Source organism: Macaca mulatta, chromosome 5 (genome assembly GCF_049350105.2).
Source record: "Macaca mulatta isolate MMU2019108-1 chromosome 5, T2T-MMU8v2.0, whole genome shotgun sequence".
NCBI lineage: Eukaryota > Metazoa > Chordata > Mammalia > Primates > Cercopithecidae > Macaca > Macaca mulatta.
In genome coordinates, this window is record NC_133410.1 from 51283685 (window position 1) to 51309243 (window position 25559).

Here is a 25559-nt window from a genome sequence, read left to right on the forward strand (position 1 = left end):
CTGGATTTGGTTTCCCAGTATTTTATTGAGGATTTTTGCATCAATGTTCATCAGGGATATTGGCCTGAAATTTTCTTTTTTTTGTTGTGTCTCTGCCAGGTTTTGGTATCAGGATGATGCTGGCCTCATCAAATGAGTTAGGAAGGAGTCCATCTTTTTATATTGTTTGGAATAGTTTCAGAAGGAAGGGTACCAGCTCCTCTTTGTACCTCTGGTAGAATTCGGCTGTGAATCTCTCTGGTCCTGGGCTTTTTTTAGTTGGTAGGCTATTAATTACTCCCTCAATTTTAGAACTTGTTATCAGTCTATTTAGGGATTTGACTTCTTCCTGATGTAGTCTTGGGAGGGTGCATGTGTTCAGGAATTTATCCGTTTCTTCTAGGTTTTCTAGTTTGTGTAGAGGTATTTATAGTATTCTCTGATGGTAGTTTCCATTTCTGTGGGATCAGTGGTGATATCCCCTTTATCATTTTTTATTGTGTCTATTTGATTCTTCTCTCTTTTCTTCTTTATTAGTCTGGCTAGTGGTCTATCTATTTTGTTAATTTTTTCAAAATGCCAGCTCTTGGATTCATTGATTTTTTTGAAGGGTTTTTCGTATCTCTGTCTCTTTCAGTTCTGCTCTGATCTTAGTTATTTCTTGTCTTCTGCTAGCTTTTGAATTTGTTTGCTCTTGCTTCTCTAGTTCTTTTAACTGTGAGGTTACGGTGTTGATTTTAGATCTCTCCTGCTTTCTCCTGTGGGAATTTAGTGCTATAAATTTCCCTCTAAACACTGCTTTAGCTGTGTCCCAAAGATTCTGGTACGTTGTGTCTTTGTTCTCATTGGTTTCAAAGAACTTACTGATTTCTGCCTTAATTTCGTTATTTGCCCAGTTGTCATTCAGGAGCAGGTTGTTCAGTTTCTGTGTAGTTGTGCAGTTTTTAGTGAGTTTCTTTTTTTTTTTTTTTTGAGACGGAGTCTCACTCTGTCGCCCAAGCTGGAGTGCAGTGGTGTGATCTTGGCTCACTGCAAGCTCCGCCTCCCAGGTTCATGCCATTCTCCTGCCTCAGCCTCCTGAGCAGCTGGGACCACAGGTGCACGCCACCACGCCTGGCTAATTTTTTGTATTTTTAGGAGAGATGGGGTTTCACCGTGTCAGCCAGGATGGTCTCGATCTCCTGACCTCGTGATCTGCCCACCTCGACCTCCCAAAGTGCTGGGATTACAGGCATGAACCACCACGCCCAGCCTTTAGTGAGTTTCTTAATCCTGAATTCTAATGTGATTGCACTGTGGTCTGAGAGACTGTTTGTTATGATTTCTATTCTTTACATTTGCTGAGGAGTGTTTTTTATGTGGTCAATTTTAGAATAAATTTGATGTGGTGCTGAGAAGAATGTATATTCTGTTGATTTGGGATGGTGAGTTCTGTAGATGTCTATTAGGTCTGCTTGGTCCAGAGCTGAGTTCAAGTCTTGAATATCCTTGTTAATTTTCTGTCTTGTTGAACTGTCTAATATTGACAGTGGGGTGTTAAAGTCTCCCACTGTTATTGTGTGGGAGTCTCTCTTTGTAGGTCTCTAAGAACTTGCTTTATGAATATGGGTGCTCCTGTATTGGGTGCATATATATTTAGGATAGTTAGCTCTTCTTGTTGCATTGATCCCTTTACCATTATGTAATGCCCTTCTTTGTCTTTTTTGATCTTTGTAGGTTTAAAGTCTGTTTATCTGAGACTGGGATTGCAACCCCTGCTTTTTTTTTTTTGCTGTCTGTTTGCTTGGTAGATCTTCGTCCATCCCTTTATTTTGAGCCTATGTGTGTCTTTGCATGTGAGATCAGTCGCCTGAATACAGCACACTGATGGGTCTTGGCTCTTTATCCAGTTCGCCAGTCTGTGTCTTTTAATTGGGGCATTTGGACCATTTACACTTACGGTTAATATTGCTATGTGTGAATTTGATACTGTCATGATGCGAGCTGGTTATTTTGACCATTAGTTGATGCAGTTTCTTCATAGTGTTGATGGTGTTCACAATTTGATATGTTTTTGCAGTGGCTGGTACTGGTTGTTCCTTCCCGTGTTTAGTGCTTCCTTCAGGAGCACTTGTAAGGCAGGCCTGGTGGTGACAAAATCTCTCAGCATTTGCTTGTCTGTAAAGGATTTTATTTCTACTTCACTTATGAAGCTTAGTTTGGCTGGATATGAAATTCTGGGTTGTAAATTCTTTTCTTTAAGAATGTTGAATGTTGGCCCCCACTCTCTTCTGGCTTGTAGGGTTTCTGCAGAGAGATCTGCTGTTAGTCTGATGGGCTTCCCTTTGTGGATAACCCAACCTTTCTCTATGGCTGCCCTTAATATTTTTTCCTTCATTTCAACCTTGGTGAATCTGACAATTATGTATCTTGGGGTTGCTCCTCTTGAGGAGTATCTTTGTGGTGTTCTCTGTATTTCTTGAGTTTGAATGTTGGCCTGTCTTGCTAGGTTGGGGAAGTTCTCCTGGATAATATCCTGAAGAGTGTTTTCCAACTTGGTTCCATTCTCCCTGTCACTTTTAGTTACACCAATCAAGGTTTGATCTTTTCACATAGTCCCATATTTCTTGGAGGCTTTGTTTGTTCGTTTTCATTCTTTTTTCTCTAATCTTGTCTTCATACTTTATTTCATTAAGTTGATCTTCAGTCTCTGATATCCTTTCTTCCACATGATTGATTCAGCTATTGATACTTGTGTATCCTTCATGAAGTTCTCGTACTGTGTTTTTCAGCTCCATCAGGTCATTTATGTTCTTCTCTAAACTGGTTATTCTAGTTAGCAGTTCCTCTAACCTTTTTTCAAGGTCCTTAGCTTCCTTGTGTTGGGTTAGAACATGTTCCTTTAGCTCAGAGGAGTTTATTTTTACCCACCTTCTGAAGCCTACTTATGTCAATTCATCAGACTTATTCTCCATCCAGTTTTGTTCCCTTGCTAGCGAGGAGTTGTGATCCCTTGGAGGAAAAGAGACGTTCTGATTTTTGGAATTTTCAGCCTTTTTGCACTGGTTTTTCCTCATCTTTGTGGATTTATCTATCTTTGGCCTTTGGTGTTGGTGACCTCCAGATAGGGTTTTTGTGTGGACGTCCTTTTTGTTGATGTTGTTGCTATTCCTTTTTGTTTGTTAGTTTTCCTTCTAACAGTCGGGGCCCTCTGCTGTAGGTCTGTTGGAGTTTGCTGGAGGTTCACTCCAGACCCTGTTTGCCTGGGTATTTTCAGTGGAGGCTGCAGAACAGCAAAGATTGCTGCCTGTTCCTTCCTCTGGAAGCTTTGTCCCAGAGGGGCACCCACCAGATGTCAACCAGAGCTCTCCTGTATGAGGTGTCTGTCGACCCCTGCCGGGAAGTGTCTCCCCATCAGGAGGCACGGGGGTCAAGGACCCACTTAAGGAGGCAGTCGGTCCTTTAGCAGAGCTTGAGCACTGTGCCGGGAGATCTGCTTCTCTCTTCAGAGCTGGCAGGCAGGAACATTTAAGTCTGCTGAAGCTGCACCCACAGCTGCCCTTTCCTCAAGGTGCCCTTCCCAGGGAGATGGGAGTTTTATCCATAAGCCCCTGACTGGGGCTGCTGCCTTTCTTTCAGAGATGCCCTGCCCAGAGAGCACTTTTTGTTTTTTGATAATAGCTATCCTAATGGGTGAGGTGGTACTTCATCTTTTTTGAAATGGCTTTTTAAACTTCTAAAAATTTTGGTGAAATATATATAACAAAAACTGCCATTGTGACCATTGCTAAGTGTATAATTCAGTGGCATTAATTATATTCACAGTGTTGTACAACCATCACCACTGTGTCTCTAAAACTTTTTAATTACCCCATTGATGAAAATATTAAGTGAATTTTAGACATTATGACATTTGGCTGCTAAATACTTCAGTATACTCCTCTAGAAAATGGACATTTTCCTGTATAATACAATCCTGTTATCATATGAGGCTTCAGTTATTTTCCATTGGAGAGAACTTACAGGGCCACACTTGTTGCAAAGGAGGCTGCGAAGTATAATGTAGGTGAGCAGCCGCTTACCAAATTATAATGGAAGGAGAGAGAGTGGATTTTGGTGCTCTACCACCCTAAAGTAATAAAGCAATAATGACTTTTTTTTACTAGTTTGGAGGTAGGTGATATTGAGCATTTGGTAGTGTCTTAATGATGTTATCAAGGACTCAGTTCTTCCTACCGTCTAATCTGCCATTCTTCATGTGTTGACTTTGGGTCTTCATGTTTTTTTGTCTCGTGGTTTCATTATGGCTGCCATAGCACTAGGTGCCATGTTTTCACTATAGCATCCCAAGTGGGAGAGAAGTAGGGTGGGCAGAAAAGAAACAATCCACTATCAGGGATGCAAACCCTTCCCATTTGCTACTCAGTAGACTTTCTCTTGCATCTCATGGGCCAGGTTAAAAGGAGTCTGGAAAGGTACTTGTTAAAGGAAAATGAGATCACTATGACTGGCTTAACAACTCATGACCTTGGGCTGAGCACATTTCTGTCCCTAATAAAATTAGACTTCTATTAGCTAAGAAAAAGAGGAGAAATGACTGTTGGGTTGGCAGTTACATCTGCCACATGTGGGCAATATTTTTATTATTATTAAAGATATAAACGGACTCTGAAGAGGATCTTGGCATAGAAACTCTAAGACAGTATTATTGAATTAAAGTGCTGGTAGAAGGGAATTCCTTCTGGGATTATTCTGTCAATAGTGTAGGGACAGGCCAGGTTCAGTGGCTCATGCCTGTAATCCTAACACTTTGGCGGTCCGAGGCAGGTGGATCGCTTGAGCCCAGAAATTCAAGACCAGCCTGGCCAATATGACGAGACCCTGTCTCTACAAAAATTAACTGGGCATAGTGGCACATGCCTGTTGTCCCAGCTACTTAGGAAGCTGAAGTGGGAGGATCACCTGAGCCTGGGGAGATTGAGGCTGCAGTGAGCCATGATCATGCCACTGCACTCCAGCCTGAGTGACAGAGAGAGACCCTATCTCAAAAAAAAAAAAATAATAATAGTGTTGGGACAATGTGCTCCATTGATTTCTGAGAAAAAGAATCCTTAGGTCACTGGCATGAAAGGATCCCTATAGTCATCTGTCAGTTGAATGAAGGTGATTGCTTTTAGAAATCAAGACAGCATTGGAGAAAAACTAGTTGCCATTGGTTCTACTTAGGAATCATCATATTCTTTTGGGAATGATAATGTTTAATAGAAATCCTTTACTATGTGTTGTTTCTTGCCAGCACTTATGAAAAATGTTGTGGGAACAGGGGGATTGACCTCATTAATTGAATAATATTGTTTATATCTGTGGATGGAGGGAAGTCATATACTCTTAAGGTGACACCAGGTCACCTGACTATTATGCCTTCCCAAACTTAGGATTCAGTGAAAACAAAATTTTAATTGTTAGCAGAACAAGTGTGACATTCGTTGGTTGTATTGCATATCTCCCCAGGCTGATTTATATCCGAGAGCCTGCAAACATTTTAGGGGAAAAACAAAAGAAACAGTCCTCATCATTACCCCTTATAATTACAAATGAATGATAAGATAATACAAGCCCTTCACACTTGCCCATGACACAAAAGAGAAATAAGATTTACAGGATGCTCTTGGTTCATGGACACTGTGACAGTCGTGGTCATGATGGGCAACTCGTTCATCATTTCTGCTTCATTCCAGTTGGCCCTGAGAGCAGAATGAAAAATTACTGTAGCAGGGAGCTCATTTCCTGATAAATTACAAGACAAAAAAAGAGAACCAAAGACCCCCAACAGCACTTTCAGCATCATACAGTTAACATTTATTGAAATGCTGGCTAACATTTATTGTATGCCAGCCACAGTTCTGAGTGCTTTAAACATATTTTAGATCCTCATAAAAACCCTATAAGGTAGATACCACTATTATTTCCACTTTGCTGGTGAAGAAACTGAGGCACAGAGAAGACTTAACCAAGGACACAAAACTAGTAAGAGGCAGAGCTGGATTCCAAGCCCTGGTAGCCTGGCTCCAGAGTCTGTGAACTATAGCTGCCTCTCTCCATTTCCCCAGGCAGGACAAAGTCCTTCTGTTTATAATAAGCAAGTCCTTTCCAGCCCTTGGAAATATAAACTACAATGACACTTCACAGTCATTGTTGTAACTGGTTCTCACTAATCAAGTTGTTTTTTTGTTTTTTGTTTTTTGTTGTTGAGATAGAGTCTTGCTTTGTCCCCCAGACTGGAGTGCAGTGGTGCGATCTCGGCTCACTGCAACCTCCGCCTCCCGGGTTCAAGTGATTCTTCTGCCTCAGCCTCCCAAGTAGCTGGGACTACAGGCGTGCGCCACCACGCTGGGCTAATTTTTTTGTATTGTTAGTAGAGATGGAGTTTGACCATGTTAGCTAGGATGGTCTTGGCCTCCTGACCCCATGATCCGCTGGCCTCGGCCTCCCAAAGTGTTGGGTTTACAAGCATGAGCCACTGCGCCCGGCCCTAATAAAGTTTTTAAAGCTGTAAATGAAGATTGGGCTTTACTTTTCCATTTGTAGCTTCCATTTCCATTTGCGGCTTGAAAAAATAGAAAGTTTGTCTTCAAGGATTAGCATGGGTGACAGTATGCTATGTTCTTTCACTCCGTAGCTTCAGTAGCTAATAATGTACAAACTATCTGTTTTGAATTTGATGATAAAAGTATGAATAATCATGTGACTTTGACTTTTTATTTATTTATTTGTTTATTTTTTTAGAAAGAGTCTCACTCTGTCACCCAGGCTGGAGTGCAGTAGAGCAGTCTCAGCTCACTGCAACCTCTGCCTCCTAGGCTCAAGCGATTCTCTTGCCTTAGCCTCCTGCATAGTTGGGACTACAGGTACATGCCACCACACCCCGCTAATTTTTGTATTTTTACTAGAGATGGGTTTCACCATGTTGGCCAGGCTGGTCTCAAATTCCTGACCTCAGATGATTTGCCCACCTCAGCCTCCCAAAGCACTGGGATTTCAGGCATGAGCCACCCCACCTGGCCATGACTTTGACTTTATAAACACCCCCTTTTCAAACGAACGAAAGGAGTTAGAGTCTTAAATAATAAATTAATATGGGCTTATAGTAACACTCTGTTCAATTCCACAAAATCGTACACTTTCAAGCGGCCAGGTGTTCTCTCGGATATTTGCAGCTTGAAGACTTCCAGAGCAACAAAAATGTCAACAGTGGGAGCCTCTGAAAATGACCTCATGCTACAGGTCATTTTCTCTCAGAGGAACAAAGAGAACTGCAGGGATGTCAGGTCACAAAGCGAGCATAGAAGGTGGGGATTTTCATCATCTGACTCATAGTGTTCAGGAGCCCCACTGTGCAGTCTCACTCACACCACAGACTGAGTAAAAGAGAGTGAAGATAACTCAGACTTAGGGAATGACATTTATTGTAAGAAAAGAACATGCGACAGAAATATACAGAGTTTGCAGTATTGGCTCTCTAGGAAGATTTGGCCATCTGGATGACAGCTTTGCAAATCATTTGGATAAATGATACCATTCGGAGGAGAGTCTTCCAAAGCAAATCTAAATGCCAGAACCCTTTCAAGAAAGTTTATGCAATTCTGGCTTTTTTCCTCCACTTTTTAGAAGCTCATGAGGTGACGTTATCCTAGATATAATTAACCATTTAGGACATAGGAAGAATTATCTTTAATTTTTTTTACTGTGAAGTATTATTGAAAGATTAATATAAATAGAGTAAATATTATGTAGAATATAAAAGAAGTATGGGCCAGGCGCGTTGACTTACGCCTGTAATCCCAGCACTTTGGGAGGCCGAGGCAGGCAGATCACGAGGTCAAGAGATCAAGACCATCTGGCCAACATGGTGAAACCCCATCTCTACTAAAAATACAAAAATTAGCCGGGTGTGGTGGCGGGTGCCTGTAATCCCAGCTACTCAGGGGGCTGAGGTGGGAGAACCACTTGAACCCAGGAGACAGAGGTTGCAGTGAGCCGAGATTGAACCCCTGCATTCCAGCCTAGGCAACAGAGTGAGACCCCATCTCAAAAAAAAAAAAAAAGTATAATTCAGAATGTAAAGATACAACAAACCAGGTGTGGTAGTGCATGCCTGTAGTCCCAGCTACTAGGGAGGCTGAAGTGGGAGGATCTCTTGAGCCCAAGAGTTTGAGTTCAGCCTGGACAACATAGCGAGATGCCATCTCTTTAAAAAAGAAAAAAAAAAATGCTGGCCAGGTGCGGTGGCTCACACCTGTAATCCCAGCACTTTGGGAGGCTGAGGTGGGCGGATCACGAAGTCAGGAGTTCAAGACCAGCTTGATCAATATGGTGAAGCCTTGTCTCTACTAAAAATACAAAAATTAGCAGGGGCGTGGTGACGGGGTGCCTGTGGTCCCAGCTACTCAGGAGGCTGAAGCAGGAGAAGCGCTTGAACCTGGGAGGTGGAGGTTGCAGTGAGCCAAGATTGTGCCACCACGCTCCAGCTTGGGCAACAGAGTGAGACTCCTTCTCAAAAAAATAAAATAAAATAAAGAAAATTTTAAAAAATAAAAATAAAAAGGAATGCAAAGATAAAACTATTTTAGGAGTATGGAATATTCCATTCTTCTCCCCCTCTTTCCTTTAAGAGGCGAGGGGAAAATGTACTCTTCTAGATGGAAGGAAACTGGTTGATTTAGCTCAGGGAAAGAGTGGAACTTATTCTTGCTAGGAAATATAAGTAAAGTTTGGGTGACACTTTCTAATGTGACTAGAAGCAATGGATCCGTTTATTTTCATGGTGTCTGGAAGGATGCAAGAAAGAGATCCATCTCCTACTTTTAACTTTAATTCTCAGGCAGCAATAAGGCAAAGTTAACAGAGTTAAGTTGGCCATGGGCAGTGGCTCACATGGGTGGATCACTTGAGTTCAGGAGTTCCAGACTAGCTTGGGCAACATAGTGAAACCTTGTCTCTACAAAAAATACAAAAAATTAGCCAGGTGTGGTGGCGTGCAGCTGTAGTCCCAGCTACTTGGGGGCTGAGGTGGGAGGATCGCTTGAGCCCAGGAGGTTGAGGCAGCAGTGAGCTGTGATCGCGTCACTGCACCCCATCCAACCTGGGTGACAAAGCGAGATCGTGTCTCAAAAAAAATAAAAAGAGAGAGAGTTAATTTAATAGATTGTTTATCCTTTGCATAAAGGTACTTTCAGTCAAGTATCTGAACTTGTCAAGCCAAGGCAGCTCAGAGAGCTGTGAAACTAAACCAAATTAAACATTCATCTCCAGGAACCTCCTGGAATCCTTCCCCAGTACCTGGAGCAGAGCGCACATCAGAGTCATTTCTCTATTGCAAATTCTTTAGTCACAATATTAGCTGACAAGTGCAGGTAAATGAGAATCAGTGGCTAAATGGGACATCCCAGTACCTCGGGCCAGGAAATTAGTATATAAAGGTATTGTAGCTTGATGCCATGGTCTTAGAATTATCTTGTTAACCCTCTTCACTCTACCTCCCTGCTTGAAAGTTTCAATTTCCCACACAGACATTCCTAAAAGGGGAGCCAGCATGAGTATTTGTCCATTTGACAGTTGTGCCTCTCATTGTACATTAATAAGTTGTCATTCTGATTTATTCACCAATCTGTTGTAACGATAGTTAACATTTTCTCTGGGGCTGATAATTTTGAGTACATTGGATCATTCTGTTTTTGCAAAGGTGTAAAATACCAGACTTGGCTTAACCTCCAAGGTACTGCCACTCTGTCCTTGATGTCCTTCTCCCTCTCTTTGCATTCAATAGTGTTCATTTAGTTGAATCTCAGAATCTAGGAGCTGAAAGACATTTCAGCTGAAATGTCTTTCAGCTCCTAGATTCTGTAAAACCATAAGAAAATGGTGTTACAGATTTAAGTAACGACCCAGACCCGATTAGTCAGTTATTGGGAAAGCCGAGGTTGGGAACCAGATCTCCTAAGCATCTTGGCTATACTTATCCTATTAGAGGGCCCTATTTCAGTGGCAGACCTAGAATAATTGGTTTACATACTCAACCATCACTCTTATTTTCTGTGCTCCCTCTACATTTGACTACTTATGGAATTATTTTTGTTAGCATAATGGAGAGCTTTATTATGAGCCCACAACTTTTTGGACATAAATAAATGAATAGAGACTGACTAGCAATGTTGTGTATGCTTAAAATGTTCACTCTTCTTCCATATTATATAAACTAGACAGCCATGGACCACTAATTCATACAATAGTTTTTATATATTGCATAGAATGTTACGTATAAATAGTCATATTCATTAGACCTCGCCTCAGTATTTCCACCACCTGGTATAGTACCTGGCACAGGTAGGGTGTCAATAATTTTGAGTTGGATTGTATTGGATTAGATTCATTGCAAATTAAATTATTGAAAGTGGCTCTAATGTCTTTCAACTCCTAGATTCTGTAATTTATTTAATACCACTGCCCAGGTATGTGTTTAGACTAAGGCACAACTGTTGAAAGACACTTTATTAGGCCCAGTGTCTATCTCCTAGTCCGAAAGATCTACGTAATCAGGTAGACCAGTTCAGGGAACTAAGACCTCCTGAGATGTTGCAGAAGGGATTGTTTTGCCATCCCGAAGTGACCATCATGTTCCCTCTCTTGTCTCAACACTTGGAGGGTCCAGGGAGTCCCAGCATATGAAAGCAGTTGTCTCGGAGGTATTCACAAATCGGGCAGTGCTGGTTCAAACCCAGTAAACAAACTTGCTTTAACTGCAAAAACTTGTAAAAAAATATTTTAAAAAATTGTAAAAAACTTGTTTTAATTGTAAAACTCAAAATAAAGAGCACTGATATCTCCCTAGAGGTGCCATTTAATCACATTATTCTTCTGATTGTCAGGTCCCCAGTGTAAGTTACTAGGGCACTTAATTTTCTTAGAACAGGTGTTTTTGCCATAAGGATTATGTTGGCATCCAGTGTCTCAGATAGATTTTGTCTGGCAGTTAAGACATAAAGTGATAGTTATTTCTTTATGTTTAATACTGATAATTTTTCATAGACACTTCTGGAGCTTCTAGTTTTCACTTCATTTGTGTGGGGGGGATTTTTTATTTATATATTTTTGTTACATCCAAAATGCCAGACATATGTATTTTTTCATTGTGTTTATTAGCACTAATTTAAAGTTATACACAATGCATTGTTTTACAGAGCATTCATCTTTAGTCTCCTGAGATTGCTGCTCAATAACATGTCATGAGAAAAGTTCAGATTTGCAAAGCATTTGTCATTTCCTCCTGATAAGTGCTGATTTATTTAGTAACCATTTGTTTTTAACACCTTCGTCTGCCAGCCTATAGATTTATGTACATGTCAGATCCATAAATACATAAATGTTAATATTAGGACTAAAAGTAGGTTGAAGTATACCTTTGGTACTTAGCTCTTCTAGCGAAAGTCCTAACCTAACCCAAACTCTTTTGTCTTTTCTTAAATGTGTCAATACTTATACAAGGATAAATGTTTTTATGAAAAATTTTCTGGCCAGGCACTGAGGCTCATGCCTGTGAGGCTTTGGAAGGCCGAGGTAGGAGGATCACTTGGGGCCAGGAGTTCAAGCCCAGCTTGGGCAACATAGCTAGACCCCATCTATACAAAAAAAAAAAATTTTTTTTTTAATAAATTTTCTATTAGTTCTCAACTAAAACTCTGGAATATTTAAGCTAGATAACAATCATCCATGGTAACTGTTTCAGGGATTTCCCACGTGAGTAGGTGGGAATGATGATACCAATTTGAATCATGGTTTCATAAAATACACTTTTTTTTCAGTTAGACTAAACTTTCTATCTTGAAAGAGTGAAGTAAATGTTTTGCCTTAATTATTAATACATGTCTATTTTATTTCAGTGGTACAGGCATGGATGGGAAGAAATGCAGCGTATGGATGTTCCTACCTCTTGTATTTACTTTGTTTACTTCAGCTGGATTATGGATAGTGTGAGTATTCGCTCATTTAATTATTTAAGGATTCAGGTGCAATGTAGATAAAAATGTGAACCTTAATAGTATATGGCGGCCAGGCACAATGGCTCATGCCTGTAATCCCAGCACTTTGGGAGGCCAAGGCGGGCAGATCACTTGAGGTCAGGAGTTTGAGACCAGCTTGGCCAACATGGCGAAACCCTGTGTCTACTGAAAATACAGAAATTAGCCAGGCGTGCTGGTGCATGCCTGTAATCCCAGCTACTCAGGAGACTGAGGCATGAGAATCACTTGAACCCTGGAGGCAGAGGTTGCAGTGAGCTGAGATCGTGCCACTGCACTCCAGACTGGGCAACAGAGCAAGACACTATCCCTGCCCTGAAAAAATAGTAGATGGCATATCTATATGACTGTATTTATAAATACTTCAAAATAATATATTTTACTAATTCAACCTTGCTGAAGTCCTCATTTCTTTCCCATTTTCTGTTAACCAAAGTAACAAGAGTGAGTAATAATTATGCAAAGCAGGTGGTGAAGAATACGAGTTTATTTTGTGTTCATGTGTTCTTGTTGTGATGAACATTTTGTAAACTGGTTATTTGAATTAATTATTTACAAGATTTTCGAATTTGATGCTAATATGCCGTGGATTCCATCTGCAGTCCAGTTCATAGTCAAGTTATTCACGACTGGGTCTGATATGTTTATAAAATGAATATCATTACATCAGAAGTCCTGGCTTACCACAAAATGTTCCCACGCTTGCTTATTTTAGGTAATATTCACCTTAAGAAAATTATTTTAGTTCCTTAAAGTTTGTTAGGAAAGGTAGGACACATATTCCTGAGAAGTTAGAAACTGAACCCTAATTTTAGTTTGCTCAAAGTTATAAGGTCTATTTCCTTGTTTTCTAGTTTCCAGTTTATAAGCATGGCCATCAATTTGGGGGATGTTTTGAAAATTAAGGAAATATTACTAATAATGACATTTGAGCTTCAAAGAACTAGATGAGCTATGGGTAAAGAATTGTAAAAGAGCATTTCTCAGTTAGAAAAAGTGAATATGAATTAGTGCAATTAGTTTAATAAAACTGGGAAACAAATGATTCTTTTTTCAATTTATTTGTTCTATAAACTTACTCTTTTTTGATAGATACTTCATAGCTGTGGAAGATGACAAAATTTTACCATTGAATTCAGCTGAAAGGTAAAGTTTATCTGTGGGTATTTCATTGTTCATCAATAGATTTAGCAAAAACTTTCCCACTGGGAAGGTTAAACTGCACAAATGACAGTGCTTTAACCTGAGCTTCTGTGGTTTTTTTTTTTGTTATCCAGGAAACCTGGTGTGAAGCATGCACCATATATAAGGTAACCCAGCAATTCTCTTCTGTTCTGTGGGACCATAGGAAAAGTTAGGAGGATCATAGATTTTGATATAGTAACTATAAAACATTTCATCTTTTTCAAGCATTGCAGGTGATGATCCTCCTGCAAGCTGTGTGTTTAGTCAAGTTATGAACATGGCAGCCTTCCTAGGTAAGAAGAGTATAAAGAATGCTTTATGTGCTTTGGTACATTTCTTTTTTATTTTAAATTCTCCCAAACCCTTATCGAAACAATAGGGGGCTTAGTTGATCATTTAGTATCACATCACATCAGTATGCTGAAGCCAGCTCTTTGTCTTAAAGGTCTTTTTCTCTCATACATCCATTTATATTCACCCTGCTGTCCTTACATTTTCTCTTCCCTTTACCATCTTTATCATTCAGATACTCTTGACTTGATTTATTTTGCTGCATAAAATATTTCATGGTATAAAATCCTGCATGAGAATGTAATATTGTATAATACGTTTGCTTTGAAAAGAATGCTTTATTTATTCCGTCGCTAGCAAAGATGAAAAAAATGCATGGGCTTTGTGATATTTGTTGATGTGTGTAGATACTGTCTTTAAACCTAAAGGTCAACATTAGCATTAAGATTACACTCTCTCCTGTGCCTGTAGACATAGTAAGCTGGCAAATGGAGAAGTAGGCTTAAAAAGAAGAAGAAGAAACCTTTGGTACTCATATCTAGCCCCAGTTCCTCACTTTTTCTTTGGGGTCCAAGACCCTCATGTAATATTCTGTCCCTCTGTGAGTGCATCCACGACCCTGCATAGTCCTCCGGAGATGGTGGGAACCAGCCATGCACTCTATCCCTTTTCAGATCTACCTTGTATACCATCTCCTCAATGCGAGGCTTTCCCAGTGTCTCTCCAAGAGTCAACTAGCTGTCACTGTCAGCATGCTGTTAGAAAGGACCAGAGACAGCCCACCCTTCCCACAATGGTGTTCTGGAAGTAGTTCTTTTGATGGTGAGACTTTCACTCCAAGTAAAAGGTAGTAGTGTTACTGAGGGAATATTCAACCTTTGTGGGACATGTCCCCCAAAGAAGTAACCTGTTATTTCACCTCCCCCCCAAAATTCCTACTCATTCTTAATGTGTTCTTTTTTAATGTTTGCTATAAGAATGGGAAGACCTTTAGAAGTCAGTGGAAAATCAAGGGAGATGGGTGGTCCCACATGCAACACAGGCAGAAACTAGTTGGTTCAGAAAGCCCAGAACATGAGAAACATGGAGAATGTTTCCCATCAGGCCCATCAGGCCTCTCTTGAATCTGTAAGCTTCAAAAAGAAGTACACAGGGGAGCTTCTGTACAGTTAACAAGATTCTTCCCTAGAGCTAACCACCTTTCCGTCAAAGCCCTCCCCAGCCTTCCCCAAAGCATATCCCATTTGCCAAAGCAGGAAGCATCTAGAAGGCATGGGCTGCTATACTACCACTAAGGAGAAAGTTAAATATACCCTGATGCTGGAGTTGCTGAGTCTTTAAAAAAGCTCTCCTCTTTATGCCCCGGCAGTCAGGATTTTCACATCCTAGATATTTACAAGTATCAAGATGGATGGCACCTGCAGCATCTAGTGCACCCGTGGGCACCAGGGCCAGTCCTGGGCAGTCAGGTTTGTTTGTCACTGCTTTCAGCCTCAGAGCTGCCAGGACCTTTATATGTGCTCCTTTTTTCTACTCTTGACACCATTCTTCTGAAAAGACCTAATAAACTTATTCATCCCAAGACATAAATAGCTGCTAAAGAACATTCACATTTAACAGAGCACAAAGCCCCAAGAGTGAACCTTGAATGGCAGGGTCAGGGACCTTTCCTGGCCCCTCTGCCATCATAGCACTTAGGCTTGCAGGCTGCCATCTATTCGTATGATCATCCCATAGGAGGCAGCAACAATAATTAATAGCCATCATTTCTATTCCAGGAACAATGCAAAGCGCTTTGCAAATACTACCTCATTTAAGCGTGATACTCAAGTCTGGAATATAAAAAAGCTATCACCAGCTGTCTGTCCTCCACTGGGCTTTAAACAAACCAGTGAGCACATTGGAAACCACATATTGTTTCCTTTGTATGCTTAAGACAAATTGATATTTCCCAGTAGTCTTTACGTGTATAATTTTTAAAAACCCAGTTTGTATCACTCACAAGTTTATCCAGTTATAAGGCTTATAATTGACTAATTACAAAAGCATTTCCAAAAACAAAGCAATGAAAGCAAGATCCCCTCTTCCAGATGACATTTGTCATCATCTTATTCTCCAGTCCTTCCTGCTCCACCAAGAAGCAATTAAGCTTTTGCTAGCTCTTGCTCTAAGGTATTACAACATCCAGTGTTTATTCTGTATTATCGTTCATCATTTTTAGTACCATCTGGTAGACATAAAATTGATTAAGATTAGTGTTCAATGGGAGCAAACCAACAAGTATTTATTTATCAACTCTGAGAGTGAAAAAGAATCAGTTTACTAATGATTCCTTCTCTAAACTGTGGATACCTTCATCTCCCCACACCTGCCCTTGTTAGACTTCAGACTATTATTTTAGTCTACATAACTGACTTTAAGAAATAACCCACACCGCCTATCAGTCACTGCTTTTTAGCAGCCGTATAGATTACAATTTACAATCTAAAACTGAGTCAATGTAGCATGTATTAAAATTAGCAAAGATATTTTATCTTTTTTGGCAGACTAATCAAAGATTGAATGCTCAATTATTTTCTTTAGAGAATTAGTTATGCTCTTTGTCTTGAAACTGCATTTCTTTCCATGGGGTGGGAGAGAAAAAGACCTAAGACAAATGTCTTCAAAGGAATATAATTTCCTGCCCTGGGGAGGTTGTGAGGATAAAGCTAATAACTGAATGATTTCAGTCACCTAATAGCAGCCACTCTCCCTTCAGGCAAAACATATTGATGGTTGTGTTCTACTGCAGTCATAAATAGGAATTATTGATGCATAAAGAGTAAAACTAAACAAAACAAAAAAAAATTTGGCTAGGTACCAGTTTAGAACTGCAAGGAAGAAACGTTATTTTGAGTTTTGAACTTTAAAAACCCAGTCAGACTCAAAATTTAAAATGTAGTTAGAAAACTCAGCCATTATTTGATTTGCACTCTTTTAAAAATAGACAGGAAAATTAAGTAGGGGACACCTCTGTATAGCAAAGGACCGTTCTAAATGCCAAAAACCACAGAAGGATGAGTTTTTAAAATCTTTTCTGAAACTGTTAGTGAAATCTAAAACTTTTAATGAAACAAAAAAATACATTTATTGATCAGAACGTGAATGTGGTAAAAGCTAGCATATATAAAGATGGCTTTGAAATGGCCCGTAAGTCTTTTTCAATAAGGTATAATTAAATCACTACTTGGTTGAAAATGGACTTCGTAACAGTCCAAATCTGCCTCCATTCATACCTAAGTGTTAGTAAAACTGTTACGGGGCAAAATCTTTATTAGATCCATCGTTCTAAAAATTCAGCTAGACTCTATTTTAAAAGGAAAGCTTGCCTCCCCTGATCTGATTAATAATGGAGTTAAGAGGTAAAAAAAGGGCAAAGTGTGGTGTTTAGAATGCAATTCTGGAAGTTAGGAGTGTTGGGTTAAATCCCTGTCTTCAAATTGGTTTCTGTTTCCTGCTGAATTTCATCATTTGTTCATGATAAGATGACTTACCATTCATATTACAAATAGGACAGCTAGCAACGCAGGGACCAGGAGATGTTGCATGTCCTGTGTTTACTGGACAGAAATAGATAATGAAGAGAGCGGCCATCAACTCTGTTCCCCTGGGCATAAAGGAACAAACTGTTTGGCTGGGTGGGTCAACATGAAGAGCCATTTCAGGAACTGGGTTTAGGACTTAGGTCAAGTTCCAGCACGATCCTATCCCACAAAATGACCAGAGAGAGTTTTCAGTGGTCATTAAAAAAAAAAAAAAAATTAGCCAGCCGGGCGTGGTGGCTCACACCTATAATCCCAGCATTTTGGGAGGCCGAAGCAGGCGGATCCCAAGGTCAGTAGATAGAGACCATCCTGGCCAACATGGTGAAACCCCATCTCTACTAAAAATACAAAAACGTTATCTGGGCATGGTGGCGTGCACCTGTAGTCCCAGCTGCTCAGGAGGCTGAGGCAGGAGAATCGCTTGAACCCAGGAGGAGGAGGTTGCAGTGAGCCAAGATTGCGCCACTGCACTCCAGCCTGGTGACAGAGAGAGACTTCGTCTATATTATAGGCTCATGCCTGTAATCCCAGCAACTTGGGAGGCCGAGGCGGTCAGATCACCTGAGGTCAGGAGTTCAAGACCAACCTGACCAATATGGTGAAACCCTGTCTCTACTAAAAATACAAAAATTAGCTGGGTGTGGTGGCATGGGCCTGTAGTCCCAGCTACTTGGAAGGCTGAGGCAGGAGAATTGCTTGAACCCAGGAGGCAGAGGTTGCAGTGAGCTGAGATCATGCCACTGCATTCCAGCCTGGGGACAGAGTGAGACTCTGTCTCAAAAAAAAGAAAACAAAAATTAAGTGTGCTGTCTTAGTGTCTTGTTATTATGTCCTAACAGCCATACACAACTCATTAGAAGGATATCCTATGGCGCCTGTGTTGAGCTCTCTAGGCTTAATCTAATGACTTCTTTAGCTGATGACCACTTTGTGATGGAGTGCTGTGTATTGAATTACTCCTCTCCCCTGCTTCCTCCTCCTATTCTTATCCTAAAATTAATAAGACATTGTGCCTATTTTTCATCCTCTGGGATAGTTATTGTCATTGTTAAAGACTTCAGATATAATTCCTACCTAGGTCCCTCAAACCAATAGTTTGAGAAACTGTTGTCAACCCAGGTATAATGTATTAATTTTCCGATCAACAGTGGATACTAGCTGAAGCATATACTAAAATATATATCAGGGCTGAACAATTTGAGATTTTTATAAATCATGATTTATCTCTATTTTGTTTCTAAAATCCAAATATTAATCAAGTTTTATACCACTCTTTGATCAGAAGTACTTAGAACTAAAAGTCAACTTATCGAGCTTAAAGCCATAGGGTTATACTATGAAATTTAACATACTTGGGAAATGCAAATTTGTGGATAGATTTTCTTTATTAATGACTACTAATAATGGCCTGTAATCAAAGAAAAACCTTTAGCAAATAATTACCAGCTTAATTGCTGTATAAATAAGGTAATTCTTGAATTTCTAATTGTCTTTCCTGCTGAACCTTAATGTCAAAATAAATTATCTTAGTAGTAAGTTTGTTTCCTTACATGTTGATATAATTTACATTAATTGAAGGTGATTTTTCATCATTTATTGACTAACCTCTGCCAACTGTTTGTATAAATATGAAAATATCTCTGCACTAGGCAAAAAAAAAAAAAAGGTCATCCTTAGATTAGGGCCTTGAGTATGGACTATCCCAAGGTTACTATTAGAAGTCAGATTTGAAATCTAAGTAACTTCCCTCATTCTCTCTTCAAATTCTATGATACCAATTTGCTTCAAAAGATAGAGTGGACTTTTAAAATGAGTAATTAATATTATTTTCAGGAATTGAGTTTTCTTGATATACTAGGTACCATTTTCAGCATATACCAAATCTCCCAATCTGCTGTGTTCAAATACAGGTTTCATATGTGTGAATATTGTAACTTCTCTAATTTAGATTAACTATCTTTGTTGTTTGACAGTGAACACCTCTAAGTAGAATCAAAGGGAAGTGAGAGTAAAACCAGTAATAAAGGAACTTGTACACTTTCCATTATCTTTCTTCCTCTCCCCAGGAATGGTTTATGGCACTAGCACCAGTAGTTTTGTCTAGATGTGGTAACCTTGTCTTCTTCCCATTATGTTCCTACCCTATCATTATTTTCCACACTGTTCTAAGCTAAAGAATGACTGAGTTGGCCGGGCGCAGTGGCTCAAGCCTGTAATCCCAGCACTTTGGGAGGCAGAGACAGGCGGATCACGAGGTCAGGAGATCGAGACCATCCTGGCTAACACGGTGAAACCCCGTCTCTACTAAAAAATGCAAAAAACTAGCTGGGCGAGGTGGCAGGCGCCTGTAGTCCCAGCTACTCGGGAGGCTGAGGCAGGACAATGGCATAAATCCGGAAGTGGAGCTTGCAGTGAGCTGAGATCCGGCCACTGCACTCCAGCCTGGGCGACAGAGTGAGACTCTGTCTCAAAAAAAAAAAAAAGAATGACTGAGTCGGTCTGTCTTCATCCCATCTTATATGTTGTGTGCCAAGCCTCTGCAGTGCTCTCCTAAGCCAGTCTGTCCTGTGCTGACCTTGTTTTGAAAACTCTGAGAACAACACCATTCATAGTCCTATCATCCTTGCCTCACCTAAGTAACGTACAGCCCTGCTGCCTCGAGTCCTCTCTGCCTCTCTGCCTCTCTGCTTTCCCCAGATTGGGTGTAATAAAACATCTAAATAATCATAAGCATTGCATGGAAAGTTTCTCTGAAAAATTGTGGATCATTCCAGAGATGTAAAATGTACTGTGGTGAAAAGTTTAATTTTGCACATTGTGGCTTTAGATTTCTCCCTCTTACCTAAGAAAGTAGTGCAGCAGCAAAATAAAAATAATAATAATAATAGAATTATGCCTCACAGCCTAGGTGCGTGATTTAATTTCTTTCATTTTAAGACTTTGCTTTATTCCTAGCCCTTGTGGTAGCTGTTCTGCGCTTCATACAACTGAAACCGAAGGTTTTAAACCCGTGGCTGAATATTAGTGGATTGGTGGCGCTGTGTCTGGCTTCCTTCGGAATGACCTTACTTGGTAATTTTCAGGTACTTGATTTGGCCTTTTTCGCCTCCCTCTGACACTGGTAAGACCTTCACTTGTGAGATTATCAAAGCTATTGAGGTATAATCACCATATGGCCCATATAATTCTGCACAAACCTTTTTTTTTTTTTTTTTTTTAAATTAGGACTCTTTTCCATGGCGCCTCGGAGGCGTTCAGCTATTTCAAGATGAAGCTGAACATCTCCTTCCCAGCCATTGGCTGCCAGAAATTCATTAAAGTGGAAGATGAACGCAAACTTCGTACTTTTTTTTTTTTTTTTTTGAGACGGAGTCTCACTTTGTTGCCCAAGCTTTAGTGCAGTGGCGCGATCTCGGCTCACTGCAAGCTCCGCCCCCCGGGTTCACGCCATTCTCCTGCCTCAGCCTCCCGAGTAGCTGGGACCATAGGCACCCGCCACCACGACTGGCTAATTTTTTTTTTTTTTTTTTTTGGTATTTTTAGTAGATACGGGGTTTCACCATGTTAGCCAGGATGGTCTCGATCTCCTGACCTCGTGATCCACCCGTCTCGGCCTCCCAAAGTGCTGGGATTACAGGCGTGAGCCACCGCACCCGGCCAAACTTTGTACTTTTTATGAGAAGCCTGTGGCCACACAAGTTGCTGCTTAAGCTCTGGGTGAAGAATGGAAGGGTTATGTGGTCCGAATCAGTGGTGGGAATGACAAACAAGGTTTCCCTGAAGCAGGGTCATCATCTTGACCCAGAGCCGTGCCCACCTGCTACTAAGGGACATTCCTGTTACAGACCAAGGAAAGCTGGAGAAAGAAAGAGAAAATCAGTTCGTGGTTGCATCGTGGATGCCAATCTGAGCGTTCTCAACTTTGTTATTGTAAAAAAAAAGACAGAAGGCTATTCCTGGACTGATACTAGGGTACCTCGTTGCCTGGGGCCTAAAAGAGTTAGCAGAATCTGCAAACTTTTCTTTTTTTTTTTTTCGAGACAGAGTCTCGCTCTGTCGCCCAAGCTGGAGTGCAGTGGCGCGATCTCGGTTCACTGCAACCTCTGCCTCCCAGGTTCCAGTAATTCTCCTGCCTCTGCCTCCCGAGTAGCTGGGACCACAGGCGTCCGCCATCTCGCCCAGCTAATTTTTTGTATTTTTAGTAGAGACAGGGTTTCACCGTGTTAGCCAGGATGGTCTTGATCTCCTGACCTCGCGATCTGCCCGCCTTGGCCTCCCAAGTTGCTGGGATTATAGGCGTGAGCCACCGCGCCCGGTCAAACTTTTCAATCTCTCTAAAGAAGATGATGTCTGCCAGTATGTTGTAAGAAAGCCCTTAAACAAAGAAGGTAAGAAACCTAGGACCAAAGCACCCAAGATTCAGCGTCTTGTTACTCCATGTGTCCTGCAGCACAAACGGCAGCGTATTGCTCTGAAGAAGCAGTGTACTAAGAAAAATAGGGAACAGGCTGCAGAATATGCTAAACTTTTGGCCAAGAGAATGAAGGAGGCTAAAGAGAAGCGTAAGGAACAAATTGTGAAGAGATGCCGACTTTCCTCTCTGCGAGCTTCTACTTCTAAGTCTGAATCCAGTCAGGAAAAAGATTTTTTGAGTGACAAATAAGATCAGACTCAAAAAAAAAAAAAAAATTAGGAACATTGGTTCCTAATATGCACAGGTTCTCCAGAGTTCAGCCCTTCTAGTCTCTCAGGCTGGTCTTCCTGAGTTCTCTTAAACGTGCGAGGGTGTTAAATATGCCATGAAATACAGTGTGGCCACTGAGAAAAGCAGCTACTAGAACAGCTGTATATTTTCTACAGAGGATTTCCAAGTGGTTTATACTTTTTTCGTAACAAATTGGATCCTAATGTACCCTTCTAGAAAACCAATAGGATCATTGCCTTTCTATAACTAAACACCAAACATCCTTTTTGGATAAAAGCATGCTTTCAGATTAGCAAGTTTATGCGGAAGTCAAGTTTGAAAGCCCAGAATTTCTCTAGGACACTTATGGCTTGTATAAAGATATACTACTCCTAACTCTTCTTCCTAGAAATTCAGAAGCCCAAGGTCACAATCTTTAAGCATAATTTTCCTTGCCAATACCATTACCCAACTCTTGACAAGAATGATTTTATTTGTGAAATAGACAAGGAAACCTCTGTACTATGATAGTGGTTGACTGATTTCCCTCCCTCCCCACCAACCTCCAACCTATGCTATTTATACTACTGCTAGAAACTTCCTCCTTGTGGGCAAACACTGATCCTGACACTCTTCCCCCTGTCTGTTGAATGAAACCCCAAAAGGCATAGGCATTAAAGACCCTCAGCATTCTAGTGTTAATTTAGTAATGTTCCTAATGAAAATAGTAGTGGATTTTCTAAGGCCATTTCTTGTCCTACCCTCAGCACTGGCTGATTCATTCCCAAATGAATGGATCACTCATTCCCAAAGACTTCCCCTGGCACATAGTAGCAACCCAATAAGTATTTTTTGCTTGGCGAGTTGTAAATGGGCAATCCCACCAATTTCTCTAACTATTCTATCTCCCATCTATATCCAGCTAAGCAACCAGAAAACTGCATTCTTAGAATATATGGGCTGAGGCAGTGATTACCAGGAGAATATTTGAGAGTTTATCCTGTTACAATCCAAAATGTAAGGCAAGGCATGGGGCATTTTAACTGAAATTTTGGTGGGAGTCTTTCCCCCACTTGCCGACCTGTGCTGAGGGTACACGCATGTTGTAAAGTGCTCAATCACTATTGTTTCTCTCAGCCAGGGCTTTGATGAGTTACTAAGAACACATTTTGTTCTTTACGAAAGTCCTAGAAAAATCCCCAAGATTGGGTGGCTTTGGTGAACCACAAATACTCAAGACTATGAATGTTGACACTACTTATGAAGAACGTTTGCTGAAATATAACAGAATACATGAGAAATGACAAATTAGTTTCCCATGGAGAAACCAGGTGGCTAGTATATGGGATGGGAGACAGACTTTTCAATCGATCCCTCATTATAATTTTTTTAAGTTTGAACTATGTAACTATATCATCTTGTTTTAAAGATTAAAAATAATAAATGAATAGATTTATATAGCTTGGAAAACCAATTTTCTAGAAGCAAAATTTGATTTCAGGTATCATTATTTTAAATAATTTTGAAAATGTATCTTTTGAACCGTGAGAGAAAACATGGCTTCTTCCAAAAAAGAGGTAAAAATCCTACAGCCAAAAACAATAGAAAAAGTGTAAAAGGAAAGTAATATTGATTTCATGCAACCATTATGAACAACAATGTCAAACAACAAAACATCTGAAGGCAATGGCAATTCAAAAAAATAATACTTTCACAATGGGTTTAAAAGCCATATCTTCAACAATAGATTTTACTTTCCTATATGTGCAATTAAAAAATATATGTTGAAGAAAAGGAAAAGGAAGAAAATTTTTTAAAAATATGTAAATATATAATAGTGAACTTTTATCATACCACCGTGCTCTAGCCTGGGCAACAGAGCAAGACCCCATCTCAAATACATATATATGTATTCAAACGTGTATGCTAGGTTTGATGAAGACGTGGATAGACTTTTTCTTTTTTTGAAGAAGTGGATAGTCTTGGTGAAGTATTATTCACTAAAAAAAATTATGATCTAATGGTGATAATCTGAAAAATATGGATATTTACATATTTATATATGTATATATACACATGAAAATACAAAAAGAGTTTTAAGTGATGGATATATTTTTTAAATATCAGTGGGTAATGATTTGGGGAGTTTACATCTATAACCCCCAACAGCAATAACCTAAATGGGAGTCCTCTATAAAAGCCTTGAGTATGAATCTTGAAATACTGTTGTCCTACTGTGGATCTCTATATGTGGCAAAAGCTCATAGGTGACAGTTTTTCTTATTACTATGGGAAAATAAAACTAAAAAAAAAATTCTCATTAACAATGAGTCAGGGCCGGGTGTGGTGACTCACGCCTGTAATCCCAGCACTTTGGGGGGCCGAGGCAGGTGGATCATCTGAGGTTGGGAGTTTGAGATCAACCTGGTCAACATGGTAAAACCCCATTTCTACTAAAATACAAAAATTAGCTGGGCATGGTGGCATATGCCTGTAATCCCAGCTACTTGGGAGGCTGAGACATGAGAATCACTTGAACCCAGGAGTCTGAGGTTGCAGTGAGTGGAGATCGCACTACTGCACTCCAGCCTGGGTGACAGAGTGAGACTCTGTGTCAAACAAACAAACAAACAATAACAACAACAAAAACAATTACTTAGGCCAGGCATCATGGTGGTTCATGCCTGTAATCCCAGCACTTTGGGAGGCTGAGGCAGGAGAATCACTTGAATCCGGGACACAGAGATTGCAGTGAACCAAAATCATGCTGCTGCACTCCAGTCTGGGCGACAGAACACTCCATCTCAAAAACAAAAAACAAAAAACAATGAATTAGTCACATTACATAGACGGGCCAGTTTTGTAAGAGTGAAGAACAGAGCTTAAAGGGTTTTAGTTGTCTGTGCCAATTAAATATTGACTTGCCTAGAATTGGCTGTCCTCCATCAGTAAATATATATTGGCCAGGATCGATGGCTCACGCTTGTAATCTCAGCACTTTGGGAGGCCGAGGCGGGATTACTTGAGCTCAGAAGTTCATGACCAGTCTGGGCAACGCAGGGAGACACCATCTCTTTAAAAAAAATAAGATAAAAAATTAGCTCTCTCCTCCCGCTGCCAAAGGTGCTGAAAGGAAAGAAGGCCAAAGTGAAGAAGGTGGCTCCGGCCCCTGCTGTCGTGAAGAAGCAGGAGGCCAAGAAAGTGGTGAATCCCTGGTTTGAGAAAAGGCCTAAAAATTTTGGCATTGGATGGGACATCCAGCCCAAAAGTGACCTCACTCGCTTTGTGAAATTGCCCCGCTATATCAGGCTGCAACGGCAGACAGCCATCCTCTATAAGCGGCTGTGATTAACCTCTGTAAGTGTTTCCTGCAATTAACCAGTTCACCCAGGCCCTGGACCGCCAACCAGCTACTCAGCTGCGCTCGCTAGCCCACAGGTACAGACCAGAGACAAAGCAAGAGAAGAAGCAGATGGCCGGGCGCGGTGGCTCAAGCCTGTAATCCCAGCACTTTGGGAGGCCGAGGCGGGTGGATCACGAGGTCAGGAGCTCGAGACTATCCTGGCTAACATGGTGAAACCCCGTCTCTACTAAAAATACAAAAAAAAAAATAGCTGGGCGTGGTGGCGGGCGCCTGTAGTCCCAGCTACTTGGGAGCCTGAGGCGGGAGAATGGCGTGAACCCGGGAGGCGGAGCTTGCAGTGAGCCCAGATCACGCCACTGCACTCCAGCCTGGGAGACACAGCGAGACTCCATCTCAAAAAAAAAAAAAAAAAAAAAAAA

The 25559-nt window shown here is 40.6% G+C and overlaps 1 protein-coding gene across 2 annotated transcripts in view; it reads left to right on the forward strand.

Annotated features, from left to right (window-relative positions):
• Positions 1–25559, forward strand: part of TMEM150C (transmembrane protein 150C) — an 87716-nt gene that overhangs the window by 53743 nt on the left and 8414 nt on the right. For both annotated transcript variants that reach the window (XM_001082839.5, XM_015138418.3), the window contains exons 2-6: positions 11895–11984; positions 13125–13178; positions 13310–13342; positions 13443–13510; positions 20048–20175. In XM_001082839.5, coding sequence (XP_001082839.2) covers positions 11895–11984; positions 13125–13178; positions 13310–13342; positions 13443–13510; positions 20048–20175 — 373 coding nt within the window. The remainder of the gene's footprint in view (positions 1–11894; positions 11985–13124; positions 13179–13309; positions 13343–13442; positions 13511–20047; positions 20176–25559) is intronic.